Below are 26,715 nucleotides of genomic sequence, written 5' to 3' on the forward strand. Positions count from 1 at the left end.
TCCCGACGGAGGTTCGAGTCTCCCTCAGGCACGCGTATGTGTCTTTGTCCTTAGGATAATTTAGGTTAAGTAGTGTGTAAGCTTAGGGACTGATGATCTCAGTAGTTAAGTCCCTTAAGATTTCACACACATTTGAACTGATAACTTTGGTGCTTTCTTTTCTTACATCATGATTTTGCTATACACTGTACATTCTCGTTTCAGTATAGCGTTTGTACATCAAACATGTTTTTATGTCAGTCGATGAACGAGTGCGGGGCAGTTGCAACACTATACAACTGCAAATTGAATGCATTTGACAAGCTTTATGTTTAACACGCAGCTGTGTGTTTGCTTGTCCACTGCTACTCTTGGCGAAGAATGTAACTGTAACTGTTTACAAGGAGACGCCCGATGCTCCTCATGAAGTAACAAGACGAACGGTGTCCTCGAACGCTGGACACAGTTTAACGAATGTTGCGGGCGGATGCAACCTGAATATTTAACTTCGTCCTCTCGTTGAAACTGGCACGCAAAACAGGCGAGCATCCTAAACGTAGTCATGTGCATCTGACTGCAGTGCATTTAGGACGATTTTCGCTGTCAAATCACGCCACTCTACTGCGAGCTCTTCCGTTTCTGTGATATAACTAAATCGAGGATACTGCAGAACTTATGACATGTGTTGTTACGACAGTTAGCAGTCACATGCAACCGAAAGCGCCCCCGCACATTGTGGAATACAATTTTTTTCACGAATTAGATCTGGAAGATCTCCGTTTGCACAATGACATCGTCGAGAGTAACAGCAGTAGGTCAATTTCGTGGGACATCAGAGATGATGAGGTCTTTAGATACTGCTCTAGGCTACATTACAGCTCACTTCATCCTAAATAAAGATATGAGACACAAATGAGGCATACCAGTTTAAATGGATAAAGCATATTCAAATAATGGGCGATAATACGAGGGGCATTTGAAAAGTCTGTGCAAAAATAAAAATTACTTACGTGTTTGGGGTAAACCATATTTTATTTTACGACATAGTCTCCTTTTAGACTTATACACTTCGTCCAACGCTGTTCTAATTTGTTGATCCCTTCCGAATAATAGGTGTTGTCCAAGTCTGCAAAATAGCTATCGGTTGCTGCAATCACTTCCTCGTTTGAATAAAATCTTTGTTCTGCCAGCCATTTCTTCAAATGGGGGTCCGAAGGAGCCGGGTCTGGAGAATAGGGGGGGATTTGAAACGAGTTGGAATCCTATTTCCATTAATTTTGCGACGGCCGGAGTGGCCGAGCGGTTCTAGGCGCTTCAGTCCGGAACCGCGCGACCGTTATTGTCGCAGGTTCGAATCCTGCCTCGGGCATGGATGAGTGTGGTGTCCCTAGGTTAGTTAGGTTTAAGTAGTTCTAAGTTTCCGCCCGAAGGAATGGTCTTCGCTTTTTTGGTATAGATTCTCCCTTGCTAACCCACTGTTTAGATTGTTGTTTGTTCTCTGGAGTTTAGTAATGTTTCCTTGTCTCATCCACAGTGACGAAACGACGCTTAAAGTCCTGCGGATTCTTCCTGAACAGCTGCAAACCACGCTTGCAACACTTCGCACGGTTCCGTTTTTGGTCAAAGCATGAGCAATCGCGGAACCCATCCTGCAGATAGCTTTCTCATGTCCAAATGTTTATGCAAAATATTATGCACCCGTTCATTCGAGATGCCCACAGCACTAGCAATTCACACACCTCAACTCTTCTGTCATCCATCACCATATCATGGATTTTATCAATGATTTCTGGAGTCGTAACCTCCACAGGGCGTCCAGAACGTTCAGAATCACTTGTGCCCATATGGCCACTCCGAAAAATTTTGAAACCACTAATAAACTGTTCTAATCAAAGGTGCAGAGTCACCGTATTGTTTATCAAGCTTCTCTTTAGTCTCCTGAGGCGTTTTGCCTTTCATAAAATAATGTTTAATCACCAAACGAAATTATTTTTTGTCCATTTTTTGACAATCAATCGAATGCCAAACACCAAGAAATAGACCAATATGGCTGAAACTTGGTGTGCGTTCTTTCCAAAGATGCTACTAACTAAACATGACCTCGATACGCACCGGTGGTAACATCTCTCGAACTTTTCACGGACTTTTCAAATGCCCCTCGTAGATATCCGAAGACACCTATAATTATGAAACCTTAGCGAAACGTACAGAGGAGATACTAAATCGAGATCCTTAAAGACTGGACGCTCTCAACGAGAATAATCCTGATTTTTTTCTCCTAGTAACTACATTGACGTGAAAACAGTCGCGGGATACTCCCTCCCCCTCGGCGTAGTGCAGCATCTTGGCGCGGCATGGACTCCACTAGTCTTTGGAAATTCCTTGCAGAAATATTGAGCTATACTACTCCTATAGCCGTCCATAACTGCGGAAGTGTTGCCCATGCAGGGTTTTGTAAACTAATTGTCCTCTCGATTATGTCCTATGAATGTTCGATGGGATTCATGTCGGGCGATCTGTATGGTCAAATCATTCGCACGAACTGTCCAGAATGTTCTTCAAATCAATTGCGAACAATTGTGCCTGGTGACATGGTGCATTGTCATCCATAAAAATTCCATCGTTGTTTGGGAACAAGAAGTCCATGAATGGCTGAAGATGATCTCCATGTAGTCGAACATAACCATTTCCAGTCACTGATCCATTCCATGAAAACACAAGCCACACCATTATGGAGCCACCACCAGCTAGCACAGTGCCTTGTTGACAACGTGGGTCCATGCCTTGATGGGGTCTGCGCCAGATTCGAACCCTACCATCAACTCTTATCAATTGAAATCGGAACATCTGAGCAAGCCACGATTTCTCAGTCGTCTAGGGTCCGACCGATGTGGTCACGAGCCAAGGAGAGCCGCTGCAGGCGATGTGGTGCTGTTAGCAAAGACATTCCCTTCGGTCGTCTGTTCCCGTTGCTCATTAACGCCAAATTTCGCCGCATTATCCTAACGGATGCGTTCATCGTACACCGCATGTAGATTTCTGCGGTTATTTTATGCAGTGTTGTTTAGCTGTTAGCACTGACAACTCTACGAAAACGCCGCTGTCCTCGGTCGTTAAGTGAAGATCATCGGCCACTGCATTGTCCGTGGTGAGAGATATTGCGTGAATTCTGATATTCTCGGCACACCCTTGGCACGGTGGATTTCGGAATATTGAATTCCCTGATGATTTCCGAAACAGGGTGTCCGATGCATCTAGCTCCCAACTACCATTCCGCGTTCAAAGTCTGTTAACTCACGTCGTGAGGCAGTAATCACGTCGGAAAGCTTTTCACATGGATCACCTGCGTACAAATGACAGCTCCGCCAATGCATTGCCCTTTTTACTTTGTGTACGCGATACTACCGCCATCTGTATATGTGCAAATCGCTGTCCCATGACTTTTGTCACCTCAGTGTAATTCTTACATATATAGCACCCGCTTCCTGTCATGCATTAGGACGCTAGCTCTCAACCAGAAGGTAGAAACAGATGTACAAATGGCAACGTACAATTCCTGATTGTCAGACTGTACGCTATTATTCCGAATTAAACCCCAAGCTCCGCGCAACATTTTGTGGAGTGGCACCACACAGAACTGATATACATATCCCCTGAGATCCTTTTAAAAGTATGTAATATTGTTTGAATCTTGTCAGTATTAAATGTAGTCTTCCAGTTCTTTGCCCACAGATGTACAAGTTCTAGGTATTGCTCAAGCTTATTAACTAGAAACTGGAGACTGGAGCTACTTCTATAGAGCACAGTGTCATCTGCAAATAACGAAGAACTGCCGTCTATTTTGGAATCTCATTTGTAAATATATAGTAGAATATGGGGGCAAAAACCGAGCCTTGTTGGACTCTACCTTTGATGGATATTATATTGCTATCGGTTCCTGATATATCGACGTAGAAAGCTCTGCTTTTGAGAAATGGCGCTACTGACCTTATAATGTGACCTGGGCAATCATATTCATGATGCTTGTGTACAAGATCTTTCTGCTACACACAGTAAATGGCCTTTTCAACATCTACAAATAGCATTCCCGTAGTATAATGAATGTTACGAGCAGCACATATTTGTTCAGTTAGTCTAGTAACTTCTCTTCTCTATTCTGGAGTATTGCTGTGCGGTGCGGGTCCGCATGAGGTGGGACTGACGGATGACATCGAAAAAGTACAAACAAGGGCAGCTCGTTTTGTATTATCGCGAAATAGGGGAGATAGTGTCACAGCCATGATACGTGAATTGGAGTGGCAATCATTAAAACAAAGGCGATTTTCGTTGCGACGGGATCTTCTCATGAAATTTCAATCACCAGTTTTCTCCTCCGATTAAGAAAACATTCTGTTGGCACCCATTGGGAGAAATGGTCATCACGATAAAATAACAGAAATCAGGGCTCGTGCAGAAAAATTTAAGTGCTCGTATTTCCCGCGTGCCGTTCGAGATTGGAACGGTAGACAGATAGTATGAAGGTGGTTCATTGAACCTTCTGCCAGGCACTTTATTGTGAATAGCAGAGTAATCACGTAGATGTAGCCCAAACTGTTCGAGAAAACCGGGCGATGTGGTGCAGTGCCTAGCACACCGGACTTGCATTCGGGAGGACGACGGTTCAAATACCCGTCCGGCCATCCAGATTTAGGTTTCCGTGATTTCCCTAAATCGCTTAAGGCAAATGACAGGATGGCTCCCAGAAAGTGCACGACTGACTTCCTTCCCCATCCCTCACTAATCCGAGCGTGTGCTCCGTCTCTAATAACTTCGTTGTCGACCGGACGTTAAATCCTAATCTTCCTTTCCTTTTATATTTGTGCGTGAATAATGATGCAGGTGTCTTTGAGAAAATTCCTCGCGTCGTCGTATAAGACCCGCTCCTGTATCTTGCCCACGATCTTTAACAAGGAATCTGGGCGTTAATTTGGCGGCAATAAAGGGTCCTTATTTGGCTTACGCGCAAGTATTATCCGAGTCTGTTTCCAGCACTTAGAAAGTAGATCTGGTTCAGGTGGCATTATAGTTTGACGTCTAACAGATTATAGCTCTAGGCAGTAGGGGTGGCTGAACATTGTCACGGACTGGAGTTTTTTTAGAGTTGAAATTCCTGATATGCCGACATGCAGTCCCCGCTATATGACTGAAAGAAATTCTGATCGGAGTATGCAAAACGCGAGCTACTCTCCTGATGATTCGTCGTTCTTCGTGAGCGTCACTTTTCGGATTAATAGACTCGAGAGCCCTGAATTGTCTTGGAGGTCGAACACGATTCTATTCACAATATGAAGAAGCTCAATTGAGGAGTAGTTCATTTTTCTGGGTATGTTGATTTTCCAAAATTTCTCCTGATTTTTCTATGCTTCGTGGAGCCTGTGTATGCCCTAGGCGCGCTGCGAAAGGTTTCGAGCCGGCCGGTGTGGCCCTGCGGTTCTAGGCGCTTCAGTCTGGAGCCGCGTGACCGCTACGGTCGCAGGTTCGAATCCTGCCTCGGGCATTGATGTGTGTGATGTCCTGAGGTTAGTTAGGTTTAAGTAGTTCTAAGTTCTAGGGGACTGATGACCACCGATGTTAAGTCCCATAGTGCTCAGAACCATTTGAACCATTTTGAACCAAAGGTTTCGAATTCACGTCTGATTCGCCTGGCCAATCTGTCATCCTATATCAGCGGGATCTAGGTCGCTTTTCCACCTTCGTCTGTAGAAGCTGTGTTCCGCTATCAGCTCCTGTATATGATGGGAAAGTGATTTCCTAGCATGATATGTTTTACCGTAGTTGTGGGCTTCTTGCTGCAATCACGTATGACACTGCTAAAATATTCTGTTGCGGTCTTGATGTCACGTTTTGAGCAACGCGACGGTATAACTGGTGTGTTGATTTGAGCCAAATGGTTAAATCGAATCCACATTGCTGTGTTTCACTCTTATTGTCCATGTACCTTGTAAGCGAGCCAAGTCTCCATCAGTTTCCAGAAACACCGAATTATGATCAGTCAACATTAATTACCACCTTGGTTGACATTTATCGAGTCAGTTTTTTGGCTAAGAATACATCTAATATGTGAGGGAGGCATTTTGGGTAGTAGTGATAATGGGTGGGTAGATCTTGGTATCGAGGAATCTGCGGTACTTGTCGATTGGTGCTCGTAGCTCTGCAACTCCATGACCTATGGCGAAAAAAGAACACAAAAACTCTTGCACAACAACCGCTGGAGAACACGAGAAATCAGAAGTCACTTCCACTTGATTTCACAAATTTCTCTGCTCTCCTTACAAGGAGTACCCACTAACGAACTTCAAGAATTTGCAAACCTCAATACACCCACGTCGTTATCAGCTGCCTCAAGTCTGTGGTCTGACATCAAAGAAGTATTTAATTTCCTTAACCAGATCAATTTCGCAAAAATTATTCGCTCCATCAAAGAAGCTACAACTGAAATGAGACAGGCAACAGACGCATTTTCAAAAAAATAGAATTTTATTTTCTGCTACAGTTAGCCTTCTCGACGGAAAATATATCTTCTACCATCATAAATTGGAATGCCAGTGGCATTATTGATCAGATGAACCTTATTGGAGAATTCGTTGGTGCGAATAACATTACGTATGCACTTGTCAGAAGCGCCCATGGACACAGGTACACAATGGACGCTACATCGACAGCTCAGAGGAAGAGAACTACAACAAAATTACGTAAGTTTATGCACTGCTTTACATTTTTCTCCTCTTACAGAGTCGCTTTACACCGTGTATCCCAGGAGACCACAGCTAACGCGATCTGTTCCCGCGTCAGAGGTCGAACGCCGCCCTCAGTAGCTTCTTGTATCGCCGTAACTGTAGTCCACTCCAGGAATTAGCATGTTACGCTCTGTGAGTCCCTGAACTTTCCACCGCATCCGCGTTGCGCAGTCAGTGTGATTTCGCGGTCAATTATCAGCTTTTTACAGGACGAAAAAATATTTATTACCTGTATTTGGCTTTCTTATACAAAATAGTTGTTGCAAATATTGTCGTAGATTACATAATCGCGTATATACGAGTCTGGCTCAACAGCGTAACTGATTCAGCTAGCTGATTCACTGTCATACTTCTCATTCATAGGCTGTCATATCGATTCCTGGTTTGTACTAGACGTTTACTTTTCTTCTCTGACAAGGCTAGTCTCAGGGGAAACAAATATTCAGGGGAAGTTTGTTTACTGTTCCTGTTAATACCAGTAGATGGACAGATTGTGTCTGAGACGACACCAGCTTACTAATATGAACGCATTGTTACTGTGTTCAGGTACAGGTTGAACGCTACCATTGTAGAGCATACCAATGACTTAGGTTACGAAGGCGGTTGCCATGTATACAAGACAAAAAGTACATCATCGTTGTCAGCATAGAGGTGTAGTGTTATTGAGACTGTTCCGTCTTCGAGGTGCTGACACCACTCACTTTTTAATCCAGCACGTAATCATGAATGTTTGTTCATACAGCACAGGAATGCTGATTTCTGTTATATGAGTATTAGGCCTTAATACTTACATTACAAAAAAAAAATCATGGTTTACATTTGTGTTTCTATCCACAATTTAATCGTCTGCTGACAAGTTTTTGACGTATATGAAAGTTTTGTTTTATTTTTTATTTATTTTTTCATCATACCTGACACATGATCGTGGAACACGTCATTATAAAGCGGGTCGTCTGACACATGATCGTGGAACACGTCATTATAAAGCGGGTCGTCAGAAGCCAGATATCCGAAAATGTTGACGTTTAAAACACCGAATTTACGATGTTTAATAATGGGTGAGGAATGAGAAAGTTGTCGAGCATGACCTGTAAGTGAGAACCATTCTTACATTCTCTTGCAATGATTTGGAAAACACACGGAAAATTCTAACCAGGATGATTTGTAAAAAAATACTTGCATCCTCTTTATGCGAACAGTTTTTCTCACTTTTTCAATGTTTCACTCAGTGGACACACAATCTACTAGACCTGAATTATTCTCAAACGAACAATATTGTTCTGTTACACGATCGCTTTCAGAGCTAGCAGGAAAATATTAGCAGGTCCTGAAGTATTCACACGTATAGGAACACAACAGGAATGATCAATCGAAGTTAACAAGTCCCGTCCAATGGGCTCTAAAATGGATGCCTTAAAAGCTATGAGCACTTCAACTTAGGTACTGTGAAACAAATCTCTTCTACTGCTAGCTGTTTGCTTTCCATATTTTGGGGGTAGGCAGCAGGAACGAAAACAAGAAAAAATGTTTGGTAAATATGGAGTCTAAAATCCATACTTTAAAAGGTATGAGGACCTACTCGGTAGAAGAGACGTGTTTCACAGTAGCGAAAATGAACAAGTAAAATAAAAACAACTCAAGTAAGCGTACGTATAAGACTGCGAAAGGCAAAACCGTTTAGTGCTTGTAAAGCTGCCTTGATGGGAGACGGAATGGTTTTACCTTCTGATAGATTTTTGGAGGCTGTGTAGCTCAGCAGAAATGAACTGTTCAGAAGGAGTAGTTTTCCAAGGTAATAACAATTCGTCTCGGGTTTTAAAACATGCCGTTGGTTCACAACAACTTTAAATTCCTATGAGAACATAATGAAAATATATGTTTCTGAACGTTGAACGTTACTTTTGAATAATTCTTATGGGTGTGGGCAAAATGAAAAGATGGTCCTTCTGTCTCATAATGAAGGACTGCATGCTGTTATTCATTTTAAATAAATGCGTTTTTTCAATCACAAATTTATTGAGTGAGTAGATGCACCGCGAAATGAATGTAACAATACCGAGGTATCTACTTAGCGGCGCATTGACGTCACACGTCGCCTGAACGGCACGCCTTTCAATGTTCCTGTACCTGTACAGAGCGATTCAACTGCTACCAATTTGCTTCGTTAGGTAAGTAGAAATAATTAGAAAAGAAAGAAGGCTCCTCATAACGGATGCGGACTTCATACACAGCAGCCGTTCCAACGGTAGTTTTATTTTCGCTAATCCATCGTGACGCTAGGCAAGTTGCACTTGCCGTTAATGCTTAGTAACAGGTGTAATCTGCAACTGTTGCGGAAGGGACTTCGAGTGAAGTGGGAGTAGAAGTGGGGCGTACGGTAGTCGCTAATGGTGAGAAATGGCAGTGAGTGATGTCGCCGCTGACTCTGAGAGTTTTGTTTTGTCCTTTTCCAGATGTCGAGCAGCACGGAAGACACTACGGCGCGGCCCGCCGCGGAGCCAATGACAGGCGTGGACAACCCCGTAGCGCTGCAGGTCAGTTCCGTTGTAGAAACTGACGTAAATGCTAGTAATTAAGTAATAATGCAGTCAGCTCGGCTGAGATTTAAGTAGTATGCTGTGACTGAAGACTGCTTTAATGCAGCTATCCACGCTAGTCCATCCTGTGCCAACAGTGCATCTCTACATAACTACTGCAACCTACAGCTATCAGAACCCACCAACTGGAGCCAAGCCTTGGTGTCCCACTAGCGTTTTTACCCTTCCTACTACTTCCACCCGTTAAGAAGTGGGTGATTCCTTGATGCCTCAGTCAAGTATTGCTATAAATCTATTTTTTCCTGCGACTAGCTTCAGAGCCCCTTCATAAGTTGTCTCATCTACCCTTCTAATCTTTAGCATTCTTCTGTATCAGGACATTTCCAAAGCTTCTATTTTCTTCTTACAACTATTTATCATCCACGTTCCATCGCTGTACGTAACTGTGCTCTAGACCAGTGTGTTTCAACCTCTTTGAATACGCGACCCCTTTCCATGTAAAAATATCCTGGCGACCCCCGGAACCATAATAAAAGTATGTCAGCGATTTCAAAGACAACGTATTGATTTTCTTACTGTTTGATACTATAAAGATCGAGAAATCAAGTGCAATGTGTAAAGAGGTCGCAGTGCTCTGTGGTCAGAGATATAATTATATTCTCTGCCGCGGTAGAGGCGTGGGTGTGACAAGGGGTCAGCGGGGGCACAGTCGCGCGATTTCGGTCACTACTATCTGTTGTCCCAGTACGCCAGCAAGTACGGACGTGATTATTGTCGTCACGCTACGCTCCGAGCGAGCATAAAATGGACGAGGTTTTTTTTTTTTTTTCAGCCATGCTGGACCATTTTGGTTGATGTTACAAGACCGGATCCAGACTTTTGCCACTGCAACTACTGAAAGGTTTGCTGCCCCTTTTCATGAATCACACGGTTGACTGGCTTCTCAACATATATCCATCCGTTGTGGCTGCACCTACGGTACGGCTATTTGTATCGTTGAGGCACGCAAGTCACCCCACCTCGGCAGGGTCCTTGGTTTATGAGGGGTTGTTGTTTATGTTTATTTCATACACCACCAAGGTTAGGTTCAAATGGTTCAAATGGCTCTGAGCACTATGGGACTTAACATCTGTGGTCATCAGTCCCCTAGAACTTAGAACTACTTAAACCTAACTAACCTAAGGACATCACACACATCCGTGTGCGAGGCAGGATTCGAACCTGCGACCGCAGCGGTCACGCGGTTCCAGACTGAAGTGCCTAGAACCGCACGGCCAACACCGGCCGGCTACCAAGGTTAGGATACGGACATCTTGTGAGTCCTGCTCCCGCGCAGAATCACACAGATTTGTTCTGCAACGGTTCACGTCGGAGTGTTCCCGAGTGTGGGCGCCTCTGCAGACACAAGTTACACCACTCGTTCTTTCCGTGGTGGAAGCGGCCTTGGGCTGAGAAGCATTTTCTCTGCGTGGGAAGCTTGCCGCCCGTGTTGTGCGTGCTGTCCGCCGCAAACAGGCTGGTGTCGGGTAGAGGTAGTGTTTACGAGTTGGGCAGTTGCGTGGGAGTCTCGTTCACCACACTGGTGTATTCTTGGAGAGAATCATTGCTTCACGTCCAAGGCTGGCACACATTGCTCCAGCAAAAGTAGCTTAATATTACAAAGATTCCGGCTAATTCTAGAAGAACTTACCGACGTCTGAGAAGTGTTATTTATTTTGCTGGACCAAATCGTCAATATTAACCCGCACACTGTTGCTAATAGCTGTCAGCGTTGAAATATTTCGTGAAGTTCGTAATTCCTCAAGACGATGGTTCCGTTCTTACATACAACCCACAAAAGATTATTTTAAATATCTACTAAAACCGTTGTATGACACCAGTAATCTAGAGAACTGACAGTGTAACGAAATAAACTAGGATCAACTTCTATATAGACTTCTGTGTTTGCAAGAAGTTACGCCTCCTATACGTTATCGACAAGGCTCCCACGTATTGATAGTACCGCTGGATAATCCAGCATCTCTTCCACAAACTCTATAAATGACTGAATTACTCAAAATAACATGTTTTGTTCTTAAACAACAGGTATAGTACACGGTATGTCATTTCTATGACGAAACATCGACAAAAGTTAAAGTAGCGCCCGATGTATCACAAGAAGTGTGGTAGGATCGCTATTGTTCAGCAGTGCACCTAACGATTTCTGTTGTCTGCTGGCGCGCAAATCCACTCATCTCGGCGTAGTACCTTGGCTGGTGAATGATTAGTGCAGATTTTTCTGTGCATCTATAAACTATGGAATACATATATATCGAAAAGAGTAGATGTGCCAATCCGTATAAATGATGTGACAGATCACGTGCGTATCTCGTAGGGGTTGATCGCTGGCGACACTGTTATAACAAGGGACGTGACGTCTTGAAAGTATTGTTGCAGTGTCGACGGAGACTTGGAGTTTATCACCGATAAGTGCGTCGACTGTCACCGGTCGATGAAAATGATCAATACTGTTCGGTCACAAGGCCGGCAACTCCTAGAGATTTAGTTTTTCTATCCCTGACATCACGCTCTCCTCCATTCACACACGTGTCTCAACGGGGAGTAAGGATTTTACATTTCTCCAGGCAGTCCTCAATAGATTCTGCAATCATATCTGTGCTCTACGACCCACCGTACGGTATGTTTCGACCGCCTTTGCAGCTTTATAGCTACATTTAGTGTTTCAAAATGATGCGGCCCATTTTTTACCTAAGTGAAAATGTGCATTTCTTAATCTTGCCTCAAGGTGAAATAGTCAACTTTAATTACTATGCAAGCGCTTTGAAACGGTCACGCTAGTTTTTTTTCAGTGTCTCCCTCTCTAGTTCTTCGATCATCTCAGAGACTGATGACCAATATTGAAGAATTCGTCACATAAGCTGTCCTCTATGTGGCACTGGGAGTGGCCGCCCAGTTTGAGGCGCCATGTCACGGTTTGCGCGGCCCCTATCGCCGGAGGTTCGAATCCTCCCTCGGGCATGGATGTGTGTTTTGGTCTTAGCATACATTAGTTTAAGTAGTGTGTAAGTCTATGGACCGATGACCTCAACAGTTTGGTCCCTTAGTTCACACACATTTGAACATTTTGTTCCCTATGCCACTTCATTCATAGTGAATTACATTTCCTTGAGACGCTTCCAATGAATCTCAGCTTGGAATCTGCTTTTCCTACAATGTATGTGATAATTCCATTTTAGGTCGGTCTGGAGGATTACTCCTGGCTATTTTAGCGTGATTTTTAACCAGTACCGTATTCTAATAGCAACGGCTATTTTCCTCTATTTATGTGTGATGAGTTCCATTTACCCACGTACAATGTCGACTGCCAGTCCTTCCACGAATTACGGATCTCCTGCAGGTCTTCCTGCATTTCATCACAGTGTTCTGGCATTCCTACTTCTGTATAGAGCTGGCCACTGTGACCGAGCGGTTCTAGGCGCTTCAGTCCGGAACCGCGCTGCTGCTACGGTCGCAGGTTCGAATACGGCCTCGGGCATGAATGTGTGTGATGTCCTTAGGTTAGTTAGGTTTAAGTAGTTCTAAGTCTAGGGGACTGATGACCTCAGATGTTAAGTCCTATAGTGCTCAGAGCCGTTTGACCCATTTGAACTTCCGTATAGACAACACAGTCTTCTGCGAGCAACCCCACACACCTCTCTGTGTTATGCTCTACATCACTTACATACACTGCTCAAAAAAATTAGGAGAACGTGCCTTTGTACATCTGTCACACTCCATTGAGCAATAATTAAGGACTGGTTATGTTAACAAATTATGCCTTTAACTTTCACAAATTAAGCACGCAACAAAACATCACTACATTCTCGATCGTTTACAAGAACTGTAACTTCCGACAGGTGTAGAAAACAAACTGGGAACAATCGTTCATCCCGTCATCCTCGGTGCTTTTCACTCTCCGTGAGCGTTTATCGCTGCCTCACACCTTCATGGGCATGCTCCGTATAAATCTAAGAAGGTATTTGCTCCCATGCTTCAGTGAGAGCCCGTGAGAGTTCTTGGAGAGTCTGTGGTGGAACAGAATGACCACGAACGCATCTGTCAAACCTGTCCCACATAGGCACGATGAGCTTTAGGTCGGGACTCACCGCTGGTCATTCCACCACGGGTCTCCCCACAAGAGCACGGCCATCACCTTGCGCCAAAGGGTATCTGAACTCGTGTGTGAATAATGCTTTACGCCAGTGACGAAGCTGCCAGTTAACATGGGAACGGAAGAACTGATGGCGAGTTTCAAGATGTTGTCGCGTTACGCGCTGTATTCGAACAGGACGTCTGGGTCGTACGGTACTCTCTCGTAACCTATTCATTGCAGTCCGACGGTCACAGTGGCTCCAGTGACCCTTCTGGCATCTCCTGCAGTGCCCTGGTGTATCCATGTGACGCAAAGATAGCCAGATATTGGTCTTTATGTGGGGCTGTAACGCGTCGGCGACCTTGTCCAACTCGTCTTGAGTACTGACCTGTCTCCCTATAGTGTATCCACAACCTATCAACGACAGATGGAGAACCATTGGGATCTGCAGTAACACGACAGCAAGTCCATCCTTTTTGGATCAAACACACTCCCATTGCAACTTTCACTGCATTAAGATGTCGCAATGCATGTGCTTGGTTGAATACAACGTCCACAAATGACAACTACCATCTGTGTACCTCATAAGAGAACACTGAGACACCGGTAATCACTTTCATCTGAGGGGTACCTGAGACTGCAATGCATGACACAGCCAATAGATGGCTAATGTGTGAAATCTTATGGGACTTAACTGCTAAGGTCATCAGTCCCTAAGCTTACACACTACTTAACCTAAATTATCCTAAGGACAAACACACACACCCATGCCCGAGGGAGGACTCGAACCTCCGCCGGGACCAGCCGCTCAGTCCATGACTGCAGCGTCCAAGACCGCTCGGCTAATCCCGCGCGGCAGATGTCTAATGACTTTACTTGTTGGACATACTCAAAGCGAAGTTCTCATGCTATGCAGTAAGACCACAGGTATCGCCTGTGTCAAAATAGATTCAACCTACCGGACGTTGATTCACGTGTTCCCCTAATTCATTCCAACAGTGCATATTAAAAACATTATTTAGAACGTCCTCTAGTTCCCAAGATATATTCTCATGAATGTCGCCGACGGTGACCGCATGATGTTTTTTCAGAACTTTGGAAACAGGATAAAAGGGAGCGAGTTATGGGAAGTAGGATGGCTGGGAAAGGACAGCTGTTAGATTTTTTGCAGATTTACAGAGCTGTGTTGGTAAGCGCGTTCTCACGTTGAATTAACTACGAGATGTCTTGTTATAACTGTGATCTCACTATGTGTATTGTTTAAGGCGACCTTTGAAAACTATTGCATAGTAATAAAAGTCGACTATTTCACCTTAAGGCAAATATTAGGAACGCATCATTTCACCGATATATATAACAAAGTTAAATGTGTCATTTCGAAAACTTAAAAACAAGCATAATGCTGAAAGATGCTCGAAATGCTGGTTTTAGAGATACTTTCAGTGCTCCAACATGATGAGGCCTAATACCCAAATGGATTTTATTCAGATCAACGATAACCGTAGAAGTCTATGTATCTATACAGAAAAAATATCTGTACCTGACGCTGACGTGATAGTCGCGCTTTTCAGTTGCGTTGATATCTCTTGCCAACTCATTGTGACTAACGAGCTTTTATCTCAGTGCCATAGCTGCGAGCCCAACATCGTCCGGTGATTAAATCCTTTTCATGATATTCACCACTCGTTAGCGTGTTCAATGAGTATTTTGCTTGCGTTCACTCGGTATTCTTTCTGTTCTTCGGCCATTAAACGAGGAACAAATTTTGCTGCAATTTGTTTTCGAGTAAAATCTCATGGCATGAACCATTTGAAATTCTGACAATCTTCTCAAGGTTCTCTGAGAGTTAGATGACGAACGAGAGTGGAACCCTTTATTTTTTAAACAAGAGTCCCATCAGTGGAGACGAACGGTACATTTGGACCAAGAGCATTATATACGTGAGCTTTCTGCCAACCCATTGTGACTAACGAAATTTTATCTCAGTGCCTTAGCTGCAAGCCCAACATAGTTTGGTGATTTAATCCTTTTCATGACGTTCACCAGTCTTTGTTTGCAAGTTCAATGAGTATTCTGCATACGTTCACTTGGTATTCCTTCTGTTCTTCAGACATAAAACGAGGAAGAAACTTTTCTCCACTTCCTCACAAAATTTCTCATTGCAACGCTGCTTCCATAAGCAAAACATCGCAAAGATCATCACAAACACCATTTTCACGCAAAATAGCAGCAGCTCCGAAACGAAACAAAGTAAGCAATCATATGGACCGGTGGAGTTACTTAGGAAACTGTGACTGATATAGTGCTGCCAATGTCACATCGCTAGGATGCCTCGTTGCCACATACAAATTAGTTCGGTTTTTTTTCTGAAAACACTTCCAAAATAGCCCATGGGGAATTCTGATGCCAGACTGAAATATATAGAAAAAACCCTAAGTAAGCGTAATTCATCCATGAAGGTTCAAATGGCTCTGAGCACTATGGGACTTAACTTCTGAGGTCATCAGTCCCCTAGAACTTAGGACTACTTAAACCTAACTAACCTAAGGACACCACACACATACATGCCCGAGGCAGGATTCGAACCTGCAACCGTTGCGGTCGCTCGGTTCCAGACTGTAGCGCCTAGAACCTCTCGGCCACTCCGGCCGGCGTCCATGAAGGAAGTCTGAATTCCCTCGAACTCTCGTTCGACCAATAACTGAATATTGCTCATCATGCTAGGAAACCTACGAAGCTAACGGAAGACAGAATTCAAAGAAGATTTGCTTGTTTCGTCACGAGCTTGTTCAGGCGAGACTTCACAGAGATTTTCAACAAACTCCATTGACTAGAAAGCCAATATTCATTGCGAATAGCCTTTTCCTCAACTTTGAAAATCTCATGCGCAAGCTGCAGTTGCATCAGTGTCAAGGAACATACCATTTCCTTCAATGTGCGTCTCACATAATGATCAGGAGGGGAAAATTGGACAAATGGCAGTTTATACTGAGAGGCGTCGAGCATAATTTTTCCCCGGTGAAGTAGGAAGGGGAAAAAAGTCTGTGGCGCAAAAAAAAAAAAAAAAAAAAAAAAAAAAAAAAAAAAAAAAAAAAAAAAAAAAAAAAAATTGTTCAAATGGCTCTGAGCACTATGGGACTTAACATCTATGGTCATCAGTCCCCTAGAACTTAGAACTACTTAAACCTAACTAACCTAAAGACAGCACACAACACCCAGTCATCACGAGGCAGAGAAAATCCCTGACCCCGCCGGGAATCTAACCCGGGAACCCGGGCGATTGTGGCACACTAGTACCCTCCGAACTCATCGTAAAGCGGCTTACCGAGTACAGATGCAGATACAAACTGTACGTTCCGACATTTCTAAAAGTAACCTACGGAAAACCGTCCAAAATAATAAAGATTTTTGAAAATATCAGCGAGAAGCAATGTACTAGGAAAGACCTGTGACCAAGTCCATGGAAACGATTCGATTAGGATGCTGGTGAGAACTCACTCTACAGAAGGTGTGTGTGAATATGCCTTCCTCTCGTACATGAGTAGATTGTGCTGCGTAGTGAGATGTTCTAGAGGTGTACATCTAGGCCGAATGAATGGGCTCTTCACCTGTTCTGCGCACAATCGGCGCTAGAGAGACGATCTGTCCGCGCCGGCCGCGCAGCAAACCAGTCGAGTTTACGCTCGGTTGTCGACCTTGCTGGCTCTGCGTACGCCGCATTCAAAAACAAAGAGCGTACGCTCAGCCGGGAACAGGTCACTCCGTACAGCGCTGTTATGCGGAAAATTCCTACGCGGTGAACCTGCTCGCGTCTGCAGTGAAGTAATATTTGCTCACACAAACATACCACATTTCCTGTTGGTACTGGCGTGAAACAACTACATGCAGCTACTATTAAACAAATAACCGCTGCAACGAACTCTGCCAGTGCTTCGATAAAATGACCTGATTAAAGCAAAGTTTAAAACAGAGTACGCTGTAGTATTATCCTCCTCCCCCACATGGGCTCCGAGCCTGATTGCAGAGTTATTTACATTTTTTTATCATGAGTAGTTTCAATGACTGTAAAAAGAGCACACGTTACTGCTATTTATAAGAAGGTTAGGGGAACAGATGTATAAAATCGCAGACCTGTTCCTTTAACATCTATCTGTTGCTGCATGCTATATCAAAATGAAGCGAGTAAGCTTATTTTTACGGTTCATAATCGTCAAGGTAAGGGAAAGTGCCCTAGCTTAGTTGAACAAGGATGGGGAAAGGATGAAGCCACATCCTTTTAACGGAATCTTTCGGCTTTCATCTGAAATTATTTAGAAAACCAATGAAAATCCTAAATTAGAGTGGCAAGACGGACATTCAAAACCAACTCCTTCCGACTGGTCACGACATCTGTTTGTAATGCCAGAACGTTTCCCCAACACAATTATAAACTCAAGTGAGACAAGTGTCTCTCAGACAAATAGGCATCGCTGCAATAGACAGAAAACAACACGCTGTTCGGTGTGCTGGGAGACAAGTGAAGTGTCTGACGCGATACAAGACTGCAAATGGAACCTCTCTTGGCCGGCCGTGTGGCCGAGCTGTTCTAGGTGCTTCAGTCCGGAATCGCGCGACGGCTACGGTCGCAGGTTCGAATCCTGTCTCGGGCATGGATGAGTGTAATGTCCTTAGGTTAGTTAGGTTTAAGTAGTTCTAGGGGACTGATGACCTCAGATGTTAAGTCCCATAGTGCTCTGAGCCATTTTTTTTTCAATCATTTGGAACCTCTCTTGAGATTAAGGTGACGGATGACCCAAAACTTTTAGAGTCTAAATTATACAGACGCTACAGGTCCATGAATAAAACAGATTACCCAGGTGAAAACTAAAATCTGCGAATTCAAGTCAAACATTAATAGAAAACTGTGCCACCGAACGTGGCGGAAATATTGCCTGCCCTACCGGTAATCCTGAACTGCAGGTTGTATTGTGTTGTATTGTATTGAACTGAGGACCTAGAAACAACGGAGAGGCGTCGTCCCCGCCGTAGCCTTCAGTGGTTCACAACCCCACAACAGGCCACAGCGGTCCACCCACCCCACCGCAGCCCCACACCGAACCCAGGGTTGTTGTGCGGTTCGGCCCCCAGTGGACCCCCTCGGGAACGTCTCACATCAGACGATTGTAACCCCAACGTTTCCGTGGTAGAGTTATTATGGTGTACGCGTACGTGGAGACAGTGTTTGCGCAGCAATCGCTGACATAGTGTAACTGAGGCGGAATAAGGGCAACCAGCCCGCATTCGAAGAGGCAGATGGAAAACCGCCTTAAAAACCATCCACAGCCTGGCCGGCACACCGGACCTCGACACTAATCCGCAGGGCGGATTCGTGTCGGGGACCAGCACGCCTTCCTGCCCGGAAAGCAGTGCGTTAGAAGGCACAGCTAACCGGGCGGGCCAACGGGTTACGCTTGTTTTCCGGTATTCTGCTATTGGAGGTGGTATGTCTATACCTTCCACCGACCTCTGGACTGATTTACCCAGACAGTTACAAACTGACCTACAGTTTAACGTGGGATCTGAATCAATGAGCAACTCTGGGTTATTCACACGTAGAAGACGTGAAGAAAGCGATACATCTACATCTACATACTCTGCCTGACAAAAAATGTAAAGCACCCAGAACAAACATTCCGATGTCCATGAAACCCTGTACACGTACACACCATCGGAGTGTATGTGTGTAAATAATTATAGTTGGAATTCTCGGTGATAGAACTTTCACCGGTACGTACTGGCATTATTCGCGTTTAGTGTTGTTATCAGGCTTAGGGGCGTGAACAGTGCGAGGTATAGAGTGCTCCTCACTGTGAAGGCCGTAGAGGTGCCGTATACTATGTTGAGACAGCGTTATCTGAACTTGACAGAGTTTGCAAGGGCCTGATTGTGGCTCTCCAGTTGGCAGGCTAGTCGAGTCGTGTAATCTCTAGATTTGTGGGGCATTCGGATATGGCAGTGGCCGGATGTTGGACTCCTTGGGAACCTGACAGGAGGTATACTCCTCGTCAAGGTTCCAGTCGACCACGTCTGACTACTACAAGGGAGGATCGCTGCATTGTGCAGCAAGCACGTCGTAACCCCTTGACATCTGCACCTGCCAACCAAGAACAATTAATGTACCCCGTGCTGCATTCTGTTTCATCCAGCGCCATCTGGAGACTAACAGCAACCGAACTATGGAATTAACGGCCAATGTGTAAGCTACAGTTAACACCAGAACGCATACCACTGTATTTGGAATGATCCCGTGAATCGTGTTTATGCGTTACCTCGGATGCATATCGTCGGCAAGCTTAGCGGCGACCTTGGAATAGGACACATTCTTCCACCGTGTTGGAGAGACACAGTAATGTTACTCCTGGCGTCACGTTGCGTGGAGACATCGGATATGACTTCAGGTCGCGGCTGGTAATAATTGAGGGAACTCTGACGGCACGACGGTATGTCGCGGACGTCCTGCGTCCTCGTGTGTTACTTCTCATGCGACAGTATATGATGCCATTTTCGAAGAGGGAAATGTTCATCCACATGTGGCACGTGTTTCTGTGAACTGTCTGTGTAATGTTGACGAACTTTCGTGGCCCGCAATATCCCCATACCTGTCCCTGATATAAAATGTGTAGGAGCGGCTCTGACGTCAACTGCCGAGGGAATGATTATGTTAGACAATGTTCCTGGGTGCATTACGTGTTTCCGTCACTCGCCAAGTGAGGGCATGATCAGCATTATCGAACATCGTCGTTTTGGTGGTCCAGGTGTTATGGTATGGAGAGGCATAATGTTGCATGGGGGTACTGACCTCGAACTCACTGACACGGTACACTTATCGGTCAACATTAATGTGACACAGAACTCCCTTGCCGTGAGCGTCTTTTCAGGGGTGCATTACACGCTAACTTCATTTCTGTGGACGACAACCCGCGACCGCATCGAACAGTGAAGTCGGAGGAGCTCGTGGAATGAAAGGACATGCGGTGAATGGGCTTGCCTATCCGTTTCCCCGACCATCCGCTCTTGGACGCATGGTAAACATTGGGCAGATGATCATTCAGCAGTTGTCAACCGCGCTGGTGGGGGAATGAAACGCCCTACCACAAGAACTCCTTACCAACCTTGTGGATAGCGTACTAGTTACTTTCCAGATCGTGCTGGATGAAACAGAATACAGCACGGAGTACATTAATTGTTCTTGGGCAGCAGCTGCAGATGTCAAGGGGTTACGACGTGTTTGCTGCACAATACAGCGATCTTCCCTTGTAGTAGTCAGACGTGACCGACTGGAACCTTGAGGATGTTGCAGAAAAAAAAAAGAATTGGAAATTTGTGGTAAGGTCTTATGGGACCAGACTGCTGAGGTCATCGGTCCCTACGCCTACACACTACTTAATCTAACTTAAATTAACTTGAGGTATGGACAACACACGCACCCATGCCCGAGGGAGGACTCGAACCTCCGACGTGGGGAGCCGGACAAGGCGCCCTAGACCACGCCGAGTTATAGAGCATGCATTGCCGTCAGTGGTGATCACACATGCTATTGAGACCCTTGTCTCGCATCTTGAAATGTCCAGGGGACCTCATAAATCACGGTGAATTCGGTGTAATAAAAAGTAAATGTAAATGTGTGACTAGGACCTCCCGTCGGGTAGACCGCTCGCCGGGTGCAAGTCTTCCGATTTGGCGCCACTTCCGCGACTTTCTCTTTGTCTCATACGGTATTTCTTTCAGTTATTTTCTGTACTACGATGTTTCAGTTCCGTCTTACATGTGGTCCATGTTCCACTGAGCTATGTAAGTTGACAGTCACTTTCGTCCTTAACTATTGCACACCAGTGTATTTCATGCGCCTTGAGGTATGCAGCTCAACTCACACAGTCTGCATCTGGGATGGATAATTTAAATTGGGTTACCTATCTTCAGGGCATGAAAAATATTCTGGGACAGTTTTATTTTGGCCATCCTCCTAATAAACCACTTATCAAAGAGGATCACTAGCACTACGAAACTGTTAGCTATCGATGCTGCTACCCACAGGAAAGCCGGCCGGGGTGGCCGGGCGGTTCTAGGCGCTGCAGTCTGGAACCGTGCGACCGCTACGGTCGCAGGTTCGAATCCTGCCTCGGGCATGGATGTGTGTGATGTCCTTAGGTTAGTTAGGTTTAAGTAATTCTAAGTTCTAGGGGACTGATGACTTTAGAAGTTAAGTCCCATAGTGCTCAGAGCCATTTGCACCATTTTTGAACCCACAGGAAACTGTCGTCAATGTACGGTGGTAAGGAAATGCAGAAACACTTGGAAAAAAATTCAGCTTGCGGCAGTTCTCTTGACAGACGTATAAATGCAAGATAATGCCTGTAACAACGAGACAACCCGATAGCATCTGATTACATCTTGAGCACGTCAAATCACAAAAGCATTTATAGGTAATACTAAGAAGCGATATAAAATGCGTCACATCACAAAAACATTTATGGGTAATACCAAGAAGCGATATAAAATGGAATTAATTCGTAAAACTAGTATTGGGAAAGCGAATGAAAGACTTAAATTTGTAGGAATCTTCTGGGAAGATGCAAGTACTCTGTAAAGGAAATCACGTTCAAAATGAGGAGCTGTTTGATCATTGTACCAAATTCTGTTTGACTCTCTATGCACAGTCGAGCTAGCTGGATTTATGGTAGCACTTTGGAACTGACGAGTGACTCCTTCCGCAGAGTTCACGTGATTCTCTACAGCCTCGTCTGCAGTGCTCGGCAGTGCCTGCCCGTCAGTGCAGAAGGTCTGCCTGGGCTTGTTTTGGCTGTGGTTGTTCCTTTGCGTTTCCACTTCACAATCACATCACCAGCAGTCGACTTCAGCAGCCTTAGAAGGAATGACACAATTTCAGAGACTTTATTTATCGCATACGGACATGTTTTTGTGTGTATAGACGGAAGCAGAGAGTGCAAATTTGTACCAAGGCCGGGACTCGAACCCGTGTCTCCCGCTTACTAGGCAGGTGCTTTATTCACTAAGACACCTTAGCACAGTGCTTCACATAACGGCACGTATCACCCTGGCATGTCTACCTCCTCGATCAGTGCAGCTGTCTGAACCACTGTGTCAAGGTAGGTTAGTGGCTAAAGCTCCTGCCTATTAAGCAGCAGACCCGCGTTCGATTCCCGGCCTTGGTACAAATTTTCACTCGCCGCTTCAGTCTATACACATAAAAGATTCAGCAAGGTTGAAAAACCATCTACATCCACAACCATATGGATAATCTGAAAATAACACTTAAGTGCCTGGCAGAGGGATCATCAAACCACCTTCATAATAATTCACTGCTATTCCAATCTCAGAAGCGCGCGGACAAAATGAGCACCTATATCTTCCCGTGCGAGCTCTGATTTTGTTTCTCCCTGTGTAGATCGGCGTCAACAAAATATTTTCGCATTCGGAGGAGAAAGTTGGTGATAGAAATTTCGCGAGAAGATTCCGCCGTAACGAAAAACGCGTTTGTTTTAATGATGTCCACCGCAAATTCTGTAACACGTCAGTGACACTCTTCCCTATTTCGGGGTAATAAAAAGCCCACTGCTCTACTTTGAACTTTGTAGATATACTCCCTTAATGCTATCTGGTAAGGATCCCAGACCGCGCAGCAGTGCCCTATAAGAGGACGGACTAGCATAGTGTAGGCAGTCTCTTTAGTAGATCTCTTACATTTTTTTAAGTGTTCTGATAGTAAAACGTAGTCGTTGGTTTGCATTCCCCACAACATTTTTCATGTGTTCTTTCTAATTTAAGTTGTTCGTAATTGTAATTTCTAGGTATTTAGTTGAATTTACTGTCTGCATATTTGACTGATTTTTCGGGTAACGGAAGTTTAACGGATTCCTTTTAGCATTCATGTGGATGATCTCACACTTGTCACTATTTAGTGTCAATTGCCAATTTTTGCACCATACACATATCTTATCTAAACCGTTTTGTAGTTTGTTTTGATCTTCTGATGACTTCACTAGACGGTAAACGAAAGGATCATCTGCAAACAACGTAAGACGGCCGCTCAGATTGTCTCCTAAATCGTTTATATAGATAAGTAACAGCAGAGGGCCTATAACACTACCTCGTAGAACGCCAGAAATCACTTCTGTTTTACCCGATGACTTTCCGTCAGTTTCTACGAACTGTGACCTCTGTGACAGGGAATCACGAACCCAGTCACATAACTGAGACGATATTTCATAAGCACGCAATTTCACTACAAGCCGCTTTTGTGGTGCAATACTAAAAGCCTTCAGTAAATCTAGAAATGCGGAATCAATCTGAAATCCCGCCAATAGTACTCAGCCCATCGTGTCGGTAAACAGCTAGTTATGTTTCACAAGAACGATGTTTTGACTATGCTTCAATAGGCTGTTCTCTTCGAGGTAATTCATAATGTTCCAACACAATATACGTTCCAAAATCCTGCTGCATATCGACGTTAATGATATGGGCCTGAATGGCCTAGCGGTTCTAGGCGCTACAGTCTGGAACCGGGCGACCGCTATGGTCGCAAGTTCGAATCCTGCCTCGGGGATGGATGTGTGTGATGTCCTTAGATTGGTTAGGTTTCAGTAGTTCTAAGTTCTAGGGGACTGATGACCTCATAAGTTAAGTCCCATAGTGCTCAGAGCCATTTGAGCCATTTTGCTCAGAGACATTTGAACCATTTTTGATATGGGCCTGTAATTAATTGGATTACTTCTCCTACTTTTCTTGAATATTGGTGTGACCTGTGCAACATGGCGAATTTGTTACCGTGGTGACATTCAATGACTTATCCACCTTCGAAGTCACTGAGCTCGCGTGACTGATGAATTCTGTTGTGACTGCTTCTGTGACGGACAGCAACAGCATTCCCTACCTTCTTTTGAACTGGCGCGTCAACCTCTTGTAACATTTAGTGGCCGGCCTCAGTGGCCGTGCGGTTCTAGGCGCTACAGTCTGGAACCGGGCGACCGCTATGGTCGCAAGTTCGAATCCTGCCTCGGGCGTGGATGTGTGTGATGTCCTAAGGTTGGTTAGGTTTCATTAGTTCTAAGTTCTAGGCGACTGATGACCTCAGAAGTTAAGTCGCATATTGCTCAGAACCATTTGAACCATTTGACATGTAGTGGTCAATTCATACATGTGTCCAGATGCCTTTGGTGAGGTATTTCAAATCTGTACGAATTCTCACTGTCCGAAAGATATCAAATGGTTCAAATGGCTCTGAGCACTATGGGACTTAACATCTGAGGTCACCAGTCCTCTAGAACTTAGAACTACTTAAACCTAACTACCCTAAGGACATCACACACATCCATGCCCGAGGCAGGATTCGAACCTGCGACCGTAGCAGTAGCGCGGTTTCGGACTGAAGCGCCTAGAACCACTCGGCCACAGCGGTCGGCAGCTGTAGCAGTCATCTGAGGCTGTACCAGAAACGTTTACCGACCCTTACTGGTGTTGAGCAGCCAACTACAGTGGTGGCTCACGGTGTTACAGATGGTGGCAGCCGAGGAGGGCGTCGCAGCGGGCCCCGGGCCGGCCGCAGAGTCCTCCGGCGGCGGCCCCGGGTCGGCGGACGTGGGCCTCGAGCTGCAGACGCTGCAGGAGCGCCGCCGCCGCCAGTTCACGACGCAGCACTCCACCCTGTGGACGCGCCGGCAGCAGGCCGTGTGCGTGCGCCGCGCCTACAAGAAGTACGGCTCCAAGTCTGCGCCCAACGTCATCCTCGACGGCCTCAACATGACCGTCCCCAAGGGCACCATGTGAGTCTCTCGCTTCTGTCTCCCTAGACCAGTGGTCGCCAAGAATCAAGTATTCGTGTGGCCCGCGATTCTCAGCCGTATTTTATAACAATATGCATCTGACAACTAACAGCCGAATCCAAAACGTCAACTAACGTTAAGAGCTGTAGTAACAAAAAAGTACTTACACAGCCAGTTCAGATTTTAAAATGTGCTTAATTTTAATGGATGTTGATGAATTCGTCCACGAGCTAAGTGAAGTTACCTCACGGGTATAGGGGTCGAGTACCGCGGCCACTGCTGTGTTACAGCGAGAAACTTTGATTGCTTCGTCTTCCAGTACCGGTAACTCACCTGTGCGAGCGTCCCGTAGCGATCAGCTGCTACGGTATGAATTTTGAGACGGAAGTAACATGGATTTGTGAATGCGTGTTACAGAGACGGTCATCTTCAAATGTGGAACTTACTTGCAGCGAGGAACATTACATTAAAGATATTATAATAATACAGTGCAATGAGTAAAAGAAGACTGACATTCAAATCGTATGTCATACTGTCTCATATTGAATAATGCTTTGAAACATAAGTACAGTTACTTTTATTAAGCAATTAACCATCCGTTCACACATAGAACACAAGACAAAACTATGCTACGACTTTTGGGTCACTGAGGGTGCAACAATCTGAAATAGAGTACAGCTGACACGGTGTGGTCTCAATGGTACCAATTTTTAACGATCACTACATGAGGGGACAGCTGCCAACTTATCGCGCCCTTACCACAACTAGTCTACTGGACGCTTGCTATTACCGATTTGTACAGCTCACCAATTAATAATAAGATTGGTACATATGCGGCCCGAGGTCTCATCCCTCAACGTTAATACTGGCTCTTTGGCTCTTGAGCAAAAAGCTTTGACGACCACTGCTCTAGATACTCCAATAGGCAGCGTATCTCAAACTTTTAGACTGCCTATTTTCAGAAAGTGATCGAATGGTCAGATATTGTTCCAACCATGGTTCAGGCTCGTAACACACATTGAAGGAAATGGAAAGTGCTACACCAAGAAGCACAAGTACAATGTCAATCACATAATGGATGTGAAATCATTAAACTATTATTCGATATTGAACTGATATCCCATCACAAGGGGTACAGGAAACTGTCGGGGATGAAGATGGCTGCAGCAAGACTGACGGCGTTGATATGAACTGTGTATTACTCCAAAGAACTCTAGGAAGTATAGGTGTGCAACAGCGGCCAGAGGCGCGCCCGGCGTCGATACATGGCGTCTACGTTCCACAGATGCGGTCAGGCGTCAATCTCGCGACTCACGATGGCGAAAAGTGGTTTCAAGAGGACGGCGGTAGCCGCTGCCCCCGTAATGCTAAGGCCTTCACAAGGTCAGCCTACCTCGGCGGCCTACTGTTGTTTTGCTTCTGGCGGGGCACTTGCGTCTCCCCGTCCGAGGCAAGTGTCGAGCGCCAGCGGT

General features: G+C 45.0%; 1 protein-coding gene across 2 annotated transcripts in view; it reads left to right on the forward strand.

The window, feature by feature from the left end:
- LOC124788340 (ABC transporter G family member 23) overlaps positions 1-26,715 on the forward strand; it is a 465,453-nt gene that overhangs the window by 324,302 nt on the left and 114,436 nt on the right. For both annotated transcript variants that reach the window (XM_047255600.1, XM_047255598.1), the window contains 2 exons: positions 9,209-9,289; positions 24,978-25,243. In XM_047255600.1, coding sequence (XP_047111556.1) covers positions 9,209-9,289; positions 24,978-25,243 — 347 coding nt within the window. The remainder of the gene's footprint in view (positions 1-9,208; positions 9,290-24,977; positions 25,244-26,715) is intronic.

Source organism: Schistocerca piceifrons, chromosome 3 (genome assembly GCF_021461385.2).
Source record: "Schistocerca piceifrons isolate TAMUIC-IGC-003096 chromosome 3, iqSchPice1.1, whole genome shotgun sequence".
Lineage (NCBI taxonomy): Eukaryota > Metazoa > Arthropoda > Insecta > Orthoptera > Acrididae > Schistocerca > Schistocerca piceifrons.